This window comes from Cetorhinus maximus, chromosome 6 (assembly GCF_964194155.1).
Source record: "Cetorhinus maximus chromosome 6, sCetMax3.hap1.1, whole genome shotgun sequence".
Taxonomy (NCBI): Eukaryota; Metazoa; Chordata; class Chondrichthyes; order Lamniformes; family Cetorhinidae; genus Cetorhinus; species Cetorhinus maximus.
In genome coordinates this window covers 7,980,977-7,998,967 of record NC_135884.1, presented here as the reverse complement: position 1 = coordinate 7,998,967, position 17,991 = coordinate 7,980,977, and the positions used below count along the sequence as shown (strand labels likewise).

Here is a 17,991-nt window from a genome sequence, read left to right as displayed (position 1 = left end):
GCACATAAGACGGGCACTCGGTCCATCATGTCTGTGCTGGCTCTCGAAGAACTATCTAATCTCTAGCCCCACTCCCATTGTCCTTGCAGCCTTACAATTGCATCTCTTTTTAGGAATTCATCCAATATCATTTTTGAATGCTGCTATTGAATCTGCACCCACTGTTCTTCCAGGCAGTGCATTCCACATTGTAACAACTCGCTAACTAAAACAAGTTCCCCTCGTCTCACACTGGCTTTTGCTGATTATTTTGAATCCGTGGCCACAGGTTATCAATCCTCCTGCCAGTGGAGACAGTGGGCTCGGTTTTCAACCTGGGTTCAGGACCCTGACCCTCCGATGATTCCTGGGTCCCAAGTCCACACTGTGTCTACATTGCTCAAGTGATGTAATTTTCAAATGTGGATTGCCCCCATTGGTCTGGCGGTGAGCTGGGTGCCCCGTTAGTGGTGTTGTGCGTTGCCTGGGGGAGGGAGCTGCCTGTAGAGTGTGAGTGGCAAAGAGAGATGGCAGCCATGATGGAGCCTGCCGCATCCTCGCAGAGGAAAGGAGGCAGCACCTCTGAGGTCCAGAAGCCTCATGACATAGAGAAGTGGCAAACGGCAAACTGAAGGGTACCGCACCCGATCTGAGACAAAAACCCTAAATGGCAAAAAGCTTTCCCTCATTAAAATAAAATTGGTTCCCCTGCATTGAACCCAACAGCTGTGCACTAACATACATCAGACTGCTCAGATTTGCCTGTGCTTTGAAAATTGCCTTCCCAGCCTGTTAACAAGCTCCTCCAGAATATAAAAGCAAAATACTGCGGATGCTGGAAACCTGAAACGAAAACAAAAATAGCTGGAAAAACTCAGCAGGTCTGACAGCATCTGTGGAGAGGAACACAGTTAACGTTTCGAGTCCGTATGACTCTTCATCAGACCTCTGAGTTTTTCCAGCTATTTTTGTTTTTGTTTCCTCCAGAATATAAATGGGCTGTTAAATGAAGGTGAGCAGATCTTAGAATGACTCATTTATGGGATGTGTGCAGCACTGGCTAGGCCAGCATTTGTTGCCCATCCCTAATTGCCCTTGAGAAAGTGGCAGTGGGCAGCTTTCTTGAACACTGTAGTCCGTGTGGTGTAGCTACACACATAGTACTGTTAGGAAGGGAGTTCCAGGATTTTGACCCAGCAACAGTGAAGGAACAGCGATATATTTCCAAGTCAGGACGGTGTGTGGCTTGGAGGGGAACTTGCAGGTGGTGGTGTTCCCATGTATCTCCTGCCCTTGTCCTTCTAGAGGTCACCGGTTTGGAAGGTGCTGTTGAAGGAGGCTTGGTGAGTTGCTTCAGTGCATCCAATAGATGGTACACACTACCACCATTGTGGGTTGGTGATGAAGGGAGTGAATGTTTGTGGATGGGGTGCCAATCAAGCGGGCTGCTTTGTCCTGAATGGTTTCGAGCTTCTTGAGTGTTGTTGGAGCTCATCCAGGCGAGTGGAGAGTATTCCATCACACTCCTGACTTGTGCCTTGTAGATGGTGGACAGGCTTTGGGGAGTCAGGAGGTGAGTTACTCGCTGCACGGTTCCCAGTGTCGGATCTGCTGCTTTAGCCACAGTATTTATATGGCTAATCCATTTCAGTTTCGCCCTCATGACTGTTTTATTTTGAAAATTCCAGACTGACCGGATTGCTCTACAGAGAGCTGGCACAGAGTCTCAACCACTCCCTGTGGTAGTGAATTCCCCTTTCAACTCTCTTTCTGCCCATTCTTCTCAATTCCATGGTGGATTTATAAGTGACTATCTTATTTTGATGTCCCCTGGTTTTGGTCTCCCCACAAGTGGAATCATCTTCTCTGCGCCCATCCTTTCAAGCCCCTTTATAATTTGCAACAGTAAGACTGGTGGTACCATCAGTAATACTAGTAGAGTGGCAGTAGTGACCTTGTAGCAGTAGTAACTAGTATCTGTGGTCGTTTTAATCACATGGATGTAAAAGGTTATGGCTGTTGAACCATTAAGAGAGCGACTGGTAGAGGGGGAGACTAAGGCTTGGAGTTTTGAAGTGGTTCTTGAAGAGGAGAGAGAGGGAGAGAGAGGTGGAGGGCAAAGGAATTGCGGGAGGGATTTCTACTGAGCAGCTGTGAAGCAAAGTGAAATGAGACCTGTTTTGTGCTTTCAGTGCCTCTGGAGTCGGTTCAGCAACTGACTGTTCAAAGTGTGACTCCACAGAGCGTGCGAGTCATGTGGAGAGGTGTGAGTGACGCTACCGGCTACCGACTGAAGTGGGGCCCATCCACAGGTGAGAGTAAGAACATAAGAAATAGGAGCAGGAGTAGGCCATACGGCCCATTGAGCCTGCTTCACCATTCAATAAGATTATGGCTGATTTGATTGTGGCCATAACTCCGCTTTCCTGTCCGCCCCACCCCACCCCACCCCCCGCCTCCCCCCCCCCCCCCGCCCCCCACAACCCTTGACTCCCTCATCGATCGAAAATCTGTCTCCACCTTGAATATATTCAGTGACCCAGACTCTCCGCTGCTCTCTATGGAATAGAATTCCCAGGACTAACAACCCTCTGAAAGAAGAAGTTCCCCCTCATCTCCGTCATTAAAGGGAGACCCCTTATTTTGAAACTGTGCCCCTTGGTTCCAGATTCCCCAACGAGGGGAAACATCCCTTCAGCATCAGAACATTGGATGAGACCAGGACAGTAAAGAGAAAATCCTCTTTTTCGTAGCTGTTCAATCAAACAGTTTGGACAAAACGGTCAGGCCTGGTTTCCGTGCTCCAGCTCATTATCCAGTGAGCAGTGCTTTGAGGAGATGGGATTTGGGCATGCCAGCGATGCTCTCCTGTGGCTGTGTTGCCAACCGTAACTTGCCATCTTGGCTCACCGGTGAAGCATTCCAGGCGGATAATGTGCCTCAATGTGCCCAATGCACAAGGAATCAGCTCCAAACCAGACCCAGCACTTTCAGGATAGGAGGTTATAAAACTGGGAGGATGGTCGGGAGTGGGGAAGGGGGGATGGGTGAGTGGGGGTTAGAAGCCGTGGTTGAACTCAGCCTGTAGAAAGACAACGTGTCAAACACTGAGAAATCCCCTCAAACAAGTTGCACAATTGCAAGGAGCATAAAATGAGCAAAACAGAAAGGAAATGATGCTTCTTTTTACTTCTGGTTTTGGTGCGAGGGACAGAACTTTCTACTTGGATGAAGGGACCGAAGGTATGGATGCTAAATTTGCCGATGATACAAAGATAGGTGGAAAAGTAAGTTGTGAAGAGGACAGAAGGAGGCTACAGGAGAACATAACATAGGTTAAGTGAGTGGGCAAAGGTCTGGCAGATGCAGTATAATGTGGGCAAATGTGAAATTGTCCATTTTGGCAGGAAGAATGCAAGAAGAAGTTTATTATCTAAATGGTGAGAAATTGCAAAGCTCTGAGATTCAGAGGGATCTGGGCGTCCTAGTGCATGAATCACAAAAGGTTAGTGTGCAGGTACAGCAAGTAATTAGGAAAGCTAATAGAATGTTATTGTTTATTGCAAGGGGAATTGAATATGAAAGTAGGGAGGTTGTGCTTCAGTTGTACAGGACGCTGTTGAGACCACATCTAGGGCTACTGTGTACAGTAATGGTCTCCTTATTTAAGGAAAGATGTAACTGCATTAGAAGCAGTCCAGGGCAGGTTTACCAAACCAATACCAGGAATGGGCGGATTGTCTTATGAGGAAAGGTTGGTCAGGCTAGGCTTATATCCACTGGAGTTTAGAAGGGTAAAAGGTGACTTGATGGAAACATATAAGACCCTGAGGGGTCTTGTCAGAGTGGATAGAATAGGAGAATCTAGAGCTAGGGGGTCACTGTTTAAAAATAAGGTGTCGCCCATTTAAGATAGAGATAAAAGGCACTTTTTCTCTCAGAAGACAGTGGAAGCAGAGTCTCTGAATGTTTTCAGTTTTTGATAAGCAAGGGGTGAAAGGTTATTGGGGGTGACAGTCAGATCAGCCACGATCTTGTTGAATGGTGGAGCAGGCTCGAAGGGCCGAGTGGCCTCCTCCTACCCCTGATGTGTATGCTGGTCAGCAGTCCTTATTTTCAAGTTCAAAATAGTAACTGTCAGCCTCAGCGAATACTGAAGACTTTATTGTCTGATGAAAGGCTGCATGAGGCCAGAGTTGGCATGAAAATTCAGGGAGGCCAACCTCGGCCCTTGTTGAGTTTGAAAACTGGAATGTTGCTGCTTCAGGTTTTTTGCACAAAGAAAACAGAATCCTTGTTGTTGCAGCACAAATCCTTTCGTTCTGTTCCATCAAACCACTGTGACCCTCATTGTGCCTTGCCGATTGCAGAGGTGGGATTTATTGGCAGCTGTTTCCCCCCACCCCCCCACCGCCATCTTCTAGCTGGTGTACAGTTTAAAAATGTGGGTCAGGGTTCGGTACTTCACTGAATTAACCTCATATATCAACTGTGATTTGCACCAAGCCCCATTCACCCATCACCCCGCCACTTTGCGCACGCTGCTCTACATTGGTTTCTGCTGCTGGGAATCTCAATTTCAAAATAATCACCTTGATTTCAAATCTCTCCATGTCCTGCCCTCCCCACCTCCCCGTCCTCATCTCTGTAACCTCCTTTGGCCTCACAACCCTCCGAGCTCCCTGTGCTCCTCTAATTCTTTTATTTATTCTTGCATGGGGGGGTGTGGGCATTACTGGCAAAACCAAAATTTGTTGCCCATCCCTAATTGCCCTTGAACTGAGGGGCTTGCTGGGCCATTTCAGAGGGCATTAAAGACTCAACCAAAAAAGCTATGGATCTGGAGTCACATGTAGGCCAAACCCGGCAAGGACCAGCAGATTTCCTTCCCTCAAAGACATTAGCAAACCAGATGGATTTTTAAAACACTTAATGGTAGTTTCATGGTCACCGTTATTGAGACTGGCTTTCAATCCCAGTTTATGTTTTACTCTTTAAGAATTGGAATCTAAATTTCTCCAGCTGTCGTGCTGGGATTTGAACCCATGTCCCAGACAATGAGCCCGGGCTCCTGGGTTACTAGTCTAATGATATTACCACTCTACCACTGTCCCCTGCAAATTCGGGCCTCTTGAGCATCCTTGATTTTAATTGCTCCACCGTTGGCAGCTATGCCTTCAGCTGCCTGGGCCCTAAGCTCTGGAATTCCTTCCCTAAACCTCTCCGTCTCTTTCTGCTTCTTTAAGACGCTCTTACGACCCTACCTCTTTGACCCGGCCTAATGAACCCTTATGTGGCTCAGTGTCTCACGTTGTTCGATAATTGTGCTCCCGAGAGCACTTTGAGTTGCTTTGTCCCGTTAAAGTTGTGAATACAAAGTTACCCTTCTTGATATGGTGGTGAACATCGGTTCGGCTAATTGAATGCGGGGTTTGTGATCACAGCACAATACTGTCTTTCTTTCATGCCACTATTTTTTTTTTAGTTAGGATTGTCGGATAGTGATCAGGAAGCAGGAAACACAGCTGAATTTTGTTCCACGTTCCTGAACGCAGGGCAAGGTTGCTAATGGCAACTGCTAAGGTCAGGGCATCATCCCTGGGCGAATCTGAATGCGCATCTGTACTGGGCCGCCCGTGATACTGCCGTTTAACTCTTCTAACTTTCTCCGTATTTTTTTTTCCCCATTGTTTTGTGCCCATCTGTGGCAAATGTTTGTTGGTTATGGTGGCTGCGTGGTAATGCTACTGGGGAGTAATCCAGAGGCCTGGCCAAATGATCCAGAGACCTGAGTTCAAATCCATGGGAGCTGGGGAATTCAAATTCAGTTAATTACATAATTCTGGAATTTAGAAGCTTGTATCAGTAATGGTGACCGTGAAACTATCAGAGCTCACTAAAGCCCTTTAGGGAAGGAAATCGGCCATCCTTCCCCTGTCTGGCCTACATATGACCCACATGTGCTTGATTCTTAACTGCCCCCTGAAATGGTCTAGCAAGCTATTTAGTTGCACTTAAGAAGATGACCCACTCAAGGGCAGTTAGGGACGGGTAATAAATACTGATCTTACCAGCGCTGACCGCATCACTTCAATTAATGAAAAAACAAATGATGTGCTGTATTTTTGACACTCACTTGCTTTATCTGTTTCTCATTAGGAAGCGATGTCTTGGCAGTTACCCTGGAACCATCCGCTAAATTGTACCATATCCAGGGTCTTTTACCAAACACTGATTATACAGTAACCATAACGGCATTATACGGAAGAATGGAGGGTCCCCCTGCGAATGCCAGGATGAAAACAGGTACCAGCCCCAGCCTTAACCATCTTGGTGGGGGGTGGGGGGCAGTGAAGCTACACATACCCCAGACTCAACAACAACAACTGACATTTCTGTCATGCTAGAGTTGCCAGCTCTGCTTGGGCATATTCCTGGAAATTTCATCACGTGACCTCTGTCCTCTCCCCGCCATTGGTTGCCCGACATGGCCTCGTGCCATCCCTGCCAATCGGAAAATAAAGAGAATCCTCATTACCAACTGGACAACTCTTTACTGTCAGTCATGAAGCCTTTTTGCTCATTTTATAACTAGAGTGTCTAAAAAGGAATGAAAACACGCGCACACACCATTTTGTTAATGCCCCCGTGGTTTTGTTTGCAAAGGTGACGTGGAGATTAATTTTAAATTGCTGGAGACTCCAGGCCAACCCTGGAAGTTGGCAACCCTTATAATCTCCTGTCAGGTAACGTAATGGCCCAAAGTGCTTGACTTTGACTCCAAGTAGGGGTGGGGGTGAATGTTTTTCAACAGTTAGTCATTCCGTGAAAGTGTTAACAAGATCACATCGCAAGTTCCCTCCAAGACCAACGTATGTGATTTGACTCTGGGCTGGCTGAGAAGTTAGAGCCATGGGGCAGAACCTTCCATTCGGAAGCCTAAGTTCAGTGGTGGGTGCGGAAATGCAAGTGATACCCGCTAGAGAGGCGGCACAGCTGAATAGGTGCAATCTTGCGCTGGTCAGCTCGTTGCTTATTCATCCGTGCGGAGCACGATGAATCTGGTGGCAGGGCAGTAAGTCGCCCATCCCCCCCGCCCCCACCCCCACCCCGGCCATTACCTCATGGCTCAAAGGACCGGGTGCCATATTTAAAGGGCACCTGGACTGCCTCCCTCCCTTTCCCCCTGAGCCCACCTCCCAGGTCCACCCTTCCACCCTAACCCTCCCCACCCCGTTCTAATTACTTGCCGGCGAGTACTTTGGTGGGGGACCTTAATTCAGGTGAGTTGGCCCTTTAATGAACGTGCATGACATGCTAATGCACGCAAAAGGGCTTCCCAACAGTGTTTGATGGGAGGCTTGACCCACCTTTAAAGCCCCAAGAACAGGATTCCTACAGTTCTTCCCGACTCCAGGAAACTGATTTTTGGCACCCTGCCAAATTAAGTTCCCCTGCCCGCCACACTTCCCACTGTTGGCAGGACCGGAAGATTCCATCCATGGAATCATAACAGCACAAAGGAGGCCATTGGACTCATTGAATCCATGCCAGCTCTCCGTCGAGCAGTCCAGCCAGTCCAGTTCCCTCGCTCTATCCTTGTAGCCTTGCAAGTTTCTTCCCTTCAATTACATTTTGTTATCATTGATTATCTCTGCTTCCCCCGTCCTCACAGGCAGCGAGTTCCAGGTTCTTAGATATCTTTCTCCTTTGGTGCTTGCTGTTAGAATTTGCCTGGGTCCCTATAGTTAATCACAACGCAACGTGATAATCAGAGTTTGAATTTGTGTTGAGATCAGTTATTGGCCAGAGCAATGGGAGTAGACACTAAGGCAGACATGTTGGCTACATCCCACATCAGGTGTGAGTATTGGGTATTGGTCAGGACAATGGAAGCCCCCAAGCAGTTTCTCATACTTAACTATTTGAGAATGTCTAGGTCATCCTGTTCCTTGTATGATATTAGCTGATTAACAGTTAAACCATCAAGACGGCCATTGTGTCAAGTCCGGAGATTGGACGAGAAGGAACTCTTTTCAGTGTACATTCCGGGCATCATGAGCTATAATGCACAGAGAAAAGCTGCACAATGTATCAGGGAACAGCCCCTTTAAGCTCAGAAATCACAGGACAGCCAAAGGAACCATATCTGCAGAAGCCAAGTTTGATTACCTTGGGTCTGCAAGAAATCAAGGTGTCTGAATCCAGTGAATAACTATAATGGTTATTATACTATTGACTTTGAAAAATTTATTCATTCATGGGCTGTGTGCGTTGCTGGCTAGGCCAGCATTTTAATTGCCCATCCCTAATTGCCCTCGAGAAGGTGGTGGGGAGCTGCCTTCTTGAACTGCTGCAGTCCCTGTGGTGTAGGTACACCCACAGTGCTGTTAGGGAGGGAGTTCCAGGATTTTGACCCAGTGACAGTGAAGGAACGGCCGATATATTTCCAAGTCAGGATGGTGAGTGACTTGGAGGGGAACTTGCAGGTGGTGGTGTTCCCATGTGTCTGCTGCCCTTGTCCTTCTAGGTGGTAGAGGTCGTGGATTTGGAAGGTGCTGTCGAAGGAGCCTTCATGACTTTCTGCAGTGCATCTTGTAGATGGTACACACTGCTGCTACTGTGCGTCACTTGTGGAGGGAGCAATAAATTTGCATTTAGATACTTGAGCCTGAATCATGAGGGATCATTTAACTGTAATTAAAATATCTCCAACACTTCTCTTTAATGGCTGGCTTTTGCGGTCGGTGGTGAAGGAGCTTGCTTGTCATTCACCATCTATACAGCCGCCCACAGACCACAGTGGAATTGCTGGAACTGGCTACTAAATACCTGAGGCATGGGAGGGGCTGCAGCTGGCGGGGGAGGGGGGAGAGGGCAACTCATCAGCCAGGAGTTTCTGCATCTGCCCTATGGCCCATGGTGGGATGACAGGATTGGGCAAGGCCAGCACAAGGCTGTCATGCAGTTCAACTTCGAATAGTGTGGTGGCATTCGCTACTTAGGATCGCGCGTTAAGGATGACCACTTGGGGGTTGAGATGACCCGAGGGCCACTGGCGGGGCTATCGAGCTGTCGGCCCAGTTCAGCGGCCTGAATTTTTCGTTCGTTGGGCGCGCGCGTGCGATCGACAGGCCCGGAAGCGGACAGGAAATGGGCCTCCGGCCGCGTTTGGCCCCTGACTGCGATTTCACGCTGGCTGGCTGTTCATTGGCCAGCATGAAGCGAGAGCACGCGTGTGCGCTGCCGGGGGTGGGGGTGGGGCAGGAAGAGGGCGGGTGCCCACCTAACCGAGGGTGGGGGCGGGCGGGCGCTTCTAGTGAGCTCCCTGAAGGCAGACGGCTGCCCCCAGGGAGCTGTAGACCTCCACAGACGGCGTCTTCAAGGATGAAAAGGGGAAGAACAAATTCATTCTTCAACATTACAAATAAACGGCGAGCAGCATGACATGGGGGTCGCAAATAAGCTTGCAGCGCTGGAGAGGAGCTGGGAACGCTGGACGGGGCCCCAGCGCCGAGTGAGACATTTGCTCCGTCTGGTGGATCGATTCATCCGCCTGGTCCTACAGTAGAAGCATTTTAGCCCTTCGGCTGAAGAAGACCCGAGTTTACCATGTTTTTATTTTTAACTGTGCGAACGATTTACGGACCCTGTAATTATTTTTTTGAGGCTTTTTTTTTTTAGGGATGCGAAAGGCAAGTTCAGGACACAGGATGGGGAATATTCCTTTCCCGAGGAAGAGGAGCTAGGAGCTGAACAGGGAGAGTTTGTCCCGGCCTATTTACCACCGAGAGGGGGCGAGTTTCCATCTCGCCCCATCAAAGTTAAAATCAGGCCAGGGTATCCAGAGCTTGCAAATTTTGGACTAAAATCTGCGAAGCTTCAGCCTCTCAAGGCAACATGACTCCTTTAAATGTTAAGTTAACGCACAATATTTCCTGCTCAGTACAGCCAGCTCGTGGGCTCCTTCAGGCATTTTATTATCTGCAACAGATTCATCTGCGGAGCTTCCCTGGCTGTTGGACACTCAATTTCCCTTCCAAGTAACCACAAGAAATGCTTTTCTTTTTTAACCTTTTGCACATGAATCCTGACCAGCAAATAGTTACCCTGCCAAAAAGCCAGCTCTGGTTTTCCCCCGGCAAAATAAGAGATCAGATGCTGCAGATTTAAAAGAATCAGTGCAGAAATTGCAAAAGCCATTTCATCCCTGCCTCAGGAATTCAAAACTGAGCGAAGACACATTGAGAGTCCCCCAGTCGTGATTGCGCGCGCTGTACAAAGGTGGATCTGAATGTGACTGAACAGGGTGGTCTTAGACCAGGGATGGTGGGGTGGGGGGGGGTCGGATTTGATCCACAGGAATTCTATAAACGCAAGTGAATTTAAAAAAAAAAAAATTCATTCACGGGATGTGGGCGTCGCTGGCTAGGCCAGCGTTTGTTGCCCATTCCTAATCGCCCTTGAGAAGGTGGTGGGGATGAGCTGCCTTCCTGAACCGCTGCAGTTCCTGTGGTGCAGGTACACCCACTGTGCTGTTAGGGAGGGAGTTCCAGGATTTTGACCCAGTCATGGAATTCTATACAATTGAGTGAATAAGGTGGACAAAGGTAAGCTGTTCCCGTTAGCTGATGGTACAAGGACTTGGGGCCTCAGAGTAAAGTTTTTGGGCAAGAGATACAGAGGGGATGTGCAGAAGAACTTTGTTATCCTGGTAATGACCGGTAATGACCTGGAACTTGTTGCCTAGGAGGGCGCTGGAAGTGAAGGTGGGAAGCTGAGGAAAATAAACTCGCAGGGCGACAGGGTTAACGGGAACGGGACTGGCTAGATTTCTCTACAGAGAGCCAACACGGACTCGATGAACCGAATGGCCTCCTTCTGTGCCGTAATGAATCTTTGGCTCTTTCAATGTGTCGGAGATTGATCCATTTTAAATTGGATTTGATAAGAAGGAATGGAACAGGAACTATTCACCAAAACTGGGAGGCCAACCACTCAAAAATGTCAGCTCTGTTCCGCCCCTCACAGGCACCGCCTGTCCTGCTGAGTCTTTCTGTTTATATCTCCCATTTCCTGAATCTGCGGTATTGTGCTTTCGTTTTATGGGTCAGGAGGGTTTTGGGAGTTGATGTAGAGGGTTGGCCGAATTCAGCTTTTACCACGTTTACGTGACTCACCCAAACCTTTTCTTCTGTTCTCGGTGAGATGTGGCAGGAGGGCTGGTTTTAAGGATCCTTGTGATTAGTCCGACCGCTATCCGTGTGACATGGAATCTCCAGCCGGATGCCAACAGCTACAGGATAGAGTGGAGAAAATCTGCAGGTAAAAAATCCTTCAAAGGAATGCCCTATAACAGAGAGGGAAGGTTAGGGGAGATTCATCTTCCATCACAGAAGTACGGGACCCGGGAAGTCCATGTTTAATGGCGAGAGCTGATTTTTTCCCCCCCAGTTCTCTGTTTCCCGGCAACAGCTAACCAGGATGGTAGGTGGGCGGCTGCTGGGTGGGTCAGCCTATGATAACAGGAACCTGGCATCGGTATGTAACCTGCAGCCATTGGCAGTGGCGGAGGATGTGATTGGGAGGAGTCCAGACAGATTGGACAGGGGGATTTACAGAGGTAACTTGTCCACCCGGGCTGGGGGTGGTGGAAGACTTCCGCTTCCTTTAGCCCACAAGCAGTGCAGTAAAGACCCCCTCATGCCTCCCTTCAACCCCCCCCAGGTTTTGGATGGCCTCTGAAACTCATCCTGCAGCCGGTAAAAACATAGGTTGGGCCACCCTAGAGGCTGAGAACCTTTTTTAAAATGTTTTATTACCCAAACCGCCTCCTGAGAGTGTCCTGGTTGCCCAGAAGTTGGGGAGGGGTCAGGATGTCCATAAGCTCACCTGCCCTGAGGGTTTAAAATTTAACCCCTAAAGGTCCGAGTGGCTGTGCGGACGATGGTTGTGATGAGGCAGATGGTCCTGATCACTGCCAGGTAGACTGAACGTGGGATCAAATTGTCACTCATAGTCGCGTGCTGGCCTGTACTTAGAATAGCCAGTGTCCTGCCACCTCTGACCCCTAACTCGCACCAAATCCCCTTCACCCAACATGACCACCGGGTCTGAAGTGGGAAAGTGACCTTATTTCTCCCCCCCTACACTAACATCCCTCTCCCCCCGATTGGTTCAAAACTCTCCAAAGAACGATGACGTGAAGTGTGAGATCTGAAGTGTCGGTTTGAACTCCCTTCCTGGACCCGTGCCTGTAAATTGAAAATAAAAATCTCTTTGCTTTTCACAGCGGACTTGAAGCAGTCTCACAAAGCTGTGCTCTCCGCCACCACCAACAACTACGACATTATCAACCTTTCACCTGGCACGGAATATGCCATAACACTCTACACTCTGTACAATGGCAGGGAAGTTGCAACGCCAGCAACCATGTCAAAGACAGGTACGTCCAGAAAGGTACACTCAGGAATGCTGGGAAACCATGACCCTGCCATGCCTAGAGGGGGCTACCCACAGGGTAGATGTGGAAATGCTGTGTCCCTGGTTGGAGAGCCTTAGAAGTAGGGGGTCATATAGTCGGAGGATAAATCCATTTAGGACCGAGATGAGGAGAAATTTCTTCACGGGGAGGGTTGGGGATCTTTGGAATTCTCTATCCCAGGGAGCTGTGGCCGCTTAATCGATGAGCTTATAAAAAATTGGGTTTGATAGATTTTTAGTCTCCCAGGGAGCCAAGGGGATGGGGCGAAAAAGTGGAGTTGAGGTCAAAGATCAACCATGATCTTAATGATTGGTGGAGCGAGCTCAAAGGGCCGAATGGCCTCCCCCATTTCCTATTTGTTATGTTCTTCCATTCAATCTATTGGAAGACTCCATGCAAACCAATGTTGGAAGTGCATGTTTGGCCTTACTGAGTACACGTGCCAAGTGTCTGTCAGAGCCCAGCAATATGAGCAACATACTCCCGGTTCAGGACGATGTCCTGTGACCTCAATTAATCCCTTGACCAGGAAACCGGTGAGGTAGGCTAACGCCCTGGGGACACGGGATCAAAACCCATGATGCCAGCTGGTGGAATTTAAATTGAATTAATTAATGAGAAGAATTTTATTAAAAGATAATCTTGAATTGAAAGCTAGTCTTAGTAATGGTGACCATGACAACTATCATTGATTGTTGTAAAATCTATCTGGTTCACTAATGTCCTTTAGGGAAAGAAATCTGCCATCCTCACCTGGTCTGGCCTATGTGTGACTCTAGACCCACACCGCTCAACTGCCCTCAAAGGGTAATTAGGGATGGGCAACAGATGCTGGCCTTACAGCAACAGAGTAGAAAAAAGAATAGTGACCCAGTTACAATGACCACCTGCAACACTTTGCCTCCGGAAGCGAGGAATGAACTCACCTCAAGAGATGAAGCTTTGTACCTCCGGTGTCAGGCATTGCCCCTTTGGGCCTATCCCTGCTGCCATGGTGACTATCGGAGACTTTCCTGAGTTCACATGAGGTATACTGAAGAATTCCCAAGGAGAAAATGAGCTCCTGGCATGTCAATTGTAGAGGGGAAAGGAGAGGATTTTACTGTAGACCAGGCCCTTTAAGGAATGGGTTGTATCTCGATGATGACAGGAGTTAAATGGGGGAGATGTGCAGCTTCCAACCTCTGGATAGTTGGCGAAATTGTTAATTATTGGACCCTGTGATGAACCCCACCCCCCCAAGTAAAAAAAAAACTTACCTTAAGTTTAAATCAGAGTTCGGGATCTACAGTTTGCAGTGGGCCTCAGGGTTTCTGCACATGCGCCGCTGGGAAAGGGCCACACGCGCATGGCTCATCCATTTTTACGTTCCTCAGATCGGGAAACCAGCCCTGCGTGTCCGCGCGAAAGGAAAATAACTACAGAAGAGAAAGGGCACAAAACCACAGGTCAGGTGGCCTGAGGAGGAGCGCCATTCCAGAGAAGGTGTCCCGCGGAGCAGGACGCAGGGTTGGGGGAGCAGGGAGAAGGCCATTGTCTTGTTTCGTATTTGAGTGTGTCCGATATTCGCTCTGTTGTTGGTATCATTACTTTGTGGGAAAAAAAAAAGCTTGCATTTACATAGCACCTTTCACCACCACAGGGTTTTACAGTCAATGCAGTGCAGTTGCTGTTGTAATGAGGAGACGCGCCAGCCAATCTTTGCACTGCTCTCCTGCCACAGGATCTCTAGCATCCACCTGTGGAGACAGATGAGGCCTCAGTTTAGCATTTCATAGAAAGACAGCACCCCTGATAGTGCAGCACTCAGTCAGCCTAGATTCTTATGCCCAGCTCTCTGGGGTGGGTCTTAAACCCACAAGCTTCAGACTCAGGGGTGAGAGTGCTACCCACTGAGTCACAGCTGACCCTTGAGGTTGGGAATGGCGATTTTTTTTCTCCCTTTATGTGGGCGTCACTGGTAAGACCAGCAAGTCTGGAGCGACATGTAGGCCAGACTGGGTGAGGATGGCAGCTTCCCTCCCCCGAAAGGACATTGGTGAATCAGATTGTTCTTTAAAAAGAAAGAACGATGATAGTTATCATGGTCACCACTACTGAGAACAGCTTTTAATTTAAACTCCACCAGCCACTACAGTGAGATTTGAACTGTGTTCCCCACAGCATTCACCTGGACATCTAGATTCCCAGTAGCTAATAACATTACCACTGCACCACCATCTCCCCCTAAAGGATTCAGAATGCTATGTCATACAGATGCTCTACTCCCTCTGATGGCATGTGTTGTATTTAAACTGTATATTCCTAGACGCCTTATGAGACAAGTGGATCAATGTTCTTCCTACACCTTGTACAAAACACATCTGCTGTGAGGTTGACGTGAAGTGGGTAGATCAGGCAGTCGTTGACATGATTACATGGAGCCTAAACTCTTGTTGGAAAGGAGGGGGTTTAATGGTAATTTTTGTTTCCTCATATTGTCATCATTTTCTATTTTCCAATTAGTGGAAAAAGAAATCGCACTGGGCTCTGTTACAAATCTGAGGACGGTAGAAACAACAGGCAGCCGGATTCGCATCAGCTGGACCGGAGTGGCCGGAGCAACGGCTTATAAAATTGTGTGGCGAGGTCAAACAGGTATGTCTCGGAAGCTGCTGGAAGGAAGAGGTTGTGCTGGCGCACAGAATAATGCTGGCGGTGCAGATAAACAACACTGGCAGCACAGCCAACATTGTGTAGATAAAATAACATGTGGTAGAATAACACGGATAAAACAACCAAAATGAAATTGGTGGAGCAGGTGAAATAATGCTGGTAGAGCAAACAAAATTGATAGAGATGATGATATTGGTAGACAGACAGAATAGAATGCAGCGTAATGAATTCTGCAGTACTGATCACTACCATGCCTGACATGTTACCAACACAGGGGCCGTGCTAACTTTGACATTTTCACCTGTGACATCCATATATCCGAGCGCTCGCCTGACACACAGATATTCTCTCATTGCCTGACTCTGGGTTTTAAGCACAGAATGAGGCCATCGAACCCGTGCCAGCTCTCTGTGGAGCAATCCGGTCAATCCCATTCTGTCCTCTTTACCCCCAATTGCCCTGCAAGTTTGTTCCCCTCAAGTGTCTATCCAAATTCTCTTTGAATTTTTTTAAGCCATTGACTGACTCCATTTGCGGAGGTACCAGAGGTTAGTTGACATGCTGAGACTGGACCTCAACAACTTGTTGTTCTCAAGGTTAGAGATTTGTAGGGACACTGCGTATAGAACTATGGACTCATAGGCTGGGATCTTCCGGCCCTGCTGCGGTGAACCGGTCAAAGGTCCAACGACTTGTGCGACACCGGTAAATCCCACCAACGAGCGGGACCAGTGGAACCCGCTGATATAATGGTTACAGCAGAGGAGACCGCTCAGCCTGTCATGTCCTTGCCAGCCCTCTGCAAGTGTAACCCACCTAGTCCCACCCCTCCACCTTCTCCCTCTGGCACTGCAGAGTCCTCCCTTCAGGTAATGACCCAATTCTCCTTTGAAAGCCGCCATTGAGTCTGCCTCTGCCACACTTCCATTCCAGATCCTAACAAATCGCCGTGTAAAAAAAAAGATTCTCCTTGTGTTGCCGTTGTTTCTTTTGCCAGTCACCTCAAATCGGTGTCCTCTGGTTCTGGATCTTTGCGCCAAATTGAACGGTTTCTCCCTATCTACTCTGTCCAGTCCCCTCATGATGTTGAGTACCTCGATCAAATCTCCTTTTAATCTTCTCTTCTCCAGAGAGACCAGCCTCAGTTTCTCCAGTCTATCCTTGCAACTGAGGTTCCTCACCCTGGGAACCCTCCCCCAATACCTTCACATCCTTCCTAAAGCGTGGCGTCCAGAACTAGACGCAATACCCCAGTTGAGGCTGAACCAGGGTTTTATACAGGCTTACCACAACTTCCTCGCTTTTGTACTCTGTGCTCTTATTGATCACGCCCAGGATCCTGTTTGCTTTATTAGCCATTTTCTCACCCTGCCTTGTCATCTTTAGTGATCTGTGCACATGTACCCCCCCAAAGTCCCACAGCTCCTCCACCCCCTTTCGAGTTGGACCATTTATTTTGCATTGCCTCTCCTTGTTCTTCCTTCCAAGATGAGTCAATTCACACTTCCCTGCGTTAAATTTCATCTGCCACTTGTCCTCCCTTTCCACCATTCCCCATGTCCTTTTAAAGTTTAACACTATCCTCCTCACAGTTCACAATACTTCCAAGTTTCGCGTTACACGTGAACGTATGAATTTGGAGCAGGAGTAGGCTGTTCACCCATCGAGCCTGCTCCGCCATCTGATAAGATCGTGGCTGACCTGACGGTGGGCCCCTACTTTCCTGTTTACCCGCTAGAGCCTTTGATTCCCTCGTTGGCCAAGAATCTAACTAACTCAGCCTTGAGAGATACCCAGGGACCGCATGTTTATCTGCACATTTTGAAATGGTGGCCTGTAGGCCCCGAGCCGCAGTGTAATATTTAACCTGTTCTTTTCCTCTTCAGGTTATGAGTTAACTAGGATCGTGTCACATGACATAACCTCATTTGACATTGACCGTGTGCACCAAGGAGGAACGTACTACATCAAAGTGTCCCCAGTCTCTGGAAACAGGGAAGGGAATTCTGTTAGCATTGTGGTCCGAGCAGGTAAGAGATGACAGTGGCAACGCTCTCCTTGAGCTTACCCTTTCTAAGTCTCAAACGCACAGCCCGAGAAGCTCTTACTGCCCCGGGGACAGAGTACAGGCCCCACTAGGTTAAAAATGTGCGGAGCTCGGGTAAAGGAGCATGAAAGCGAGTAGAAACAAAACTGTGAACACAAGGGGCAGTATTTTCCCTGCAGTCTTCTGAATCCTCCTGTCAGACTCAAATAGGGATGAGAAACCCTGCACAGTGTGGGGGAAACAGTCACTCATTAAGGTTTTCCCCCGGGGTGTTGCCAGTTAAGGACAGTAGGTGGGCTTTCGAAGAGTTGGAGAGCCAACCAGGGGCCTTCCAGTTTGAAAGCAGCCGCAGGGTGCCATGGCGGGTAAGTGCGAGAGAGGCCACTCCAAAATGGAGGCCCTCCCCCTCTCTCTCTCTCTCTCTCTCTCCCGCTTTTCAGAACGTCAAATAAAAAAATGGCCTTTGCAGCCAGGCCGCCACTGTGAGAGGGCCAGGCCTGGGGGCCGGCCCCTTCACAGTGCGACTGGACCCACCCACCCACCCAGGCAGGCAGGGAGGGAGGACCCCCGAAGTCTGCCTGGAGTGCTGGCCACCCCAATCCCCCCACCAGGAGACAGCCTCCAGGCAGCTCAGTCTGCCCCTGCCAACTCCGGGGACCTGGAGGGCCGCTGGAAAATTCCGGTTGACCTCCATTAACAGGCCTTAGCGCGCCCGGATCAGGGCGGAGCCAGGGAATAGGCACACGGGTTGGCATTGTGGCATTCTGCACTTTCCTGCTCACCTCTTTCCCCGGCCCTGGCACGGACTCGAAATCCAAGCCGAGGT

General features: G+C 48.8%; 1 protein-coding gene across 1 annotated transcript in view; it reads left to right on the top strand.

Moving 5' to 3' along the window:
• LOC144681444 (collagen alpha-1(VII) chain-like) overlaps positions 1-17,991 on the top strand; it is a 116,463-nt gene that overhangs the window by 57,059 nt on the left and 41,413 nt on the right. Inside the window, exons 11-16 of the mRNA XM_078543031.1 lie at positions 2,172-2,291; positions 6,139-6,285; positions 11,188-11,304; positions 12,272-12,424; positions 14,969-15,100; positions 17,005-17,148. Coding sequence (XP_078399157.1) covers positions 2,172-2,291; positions 6,139-6,285; positions 11,188-11,304; positions 12,272-12,424; positions 14,969-15,100; positions 17,005-17,148 — 813 coding nt within the window. The remainder of the gene's footprint in view (positions 1-2,171; positions 2,292-6,138; positions 6,286-11,187; positions 11,305-12,271; positions 12,425-14,968; positions 15,101-17,004; positions 17,149-17,991) is intronic.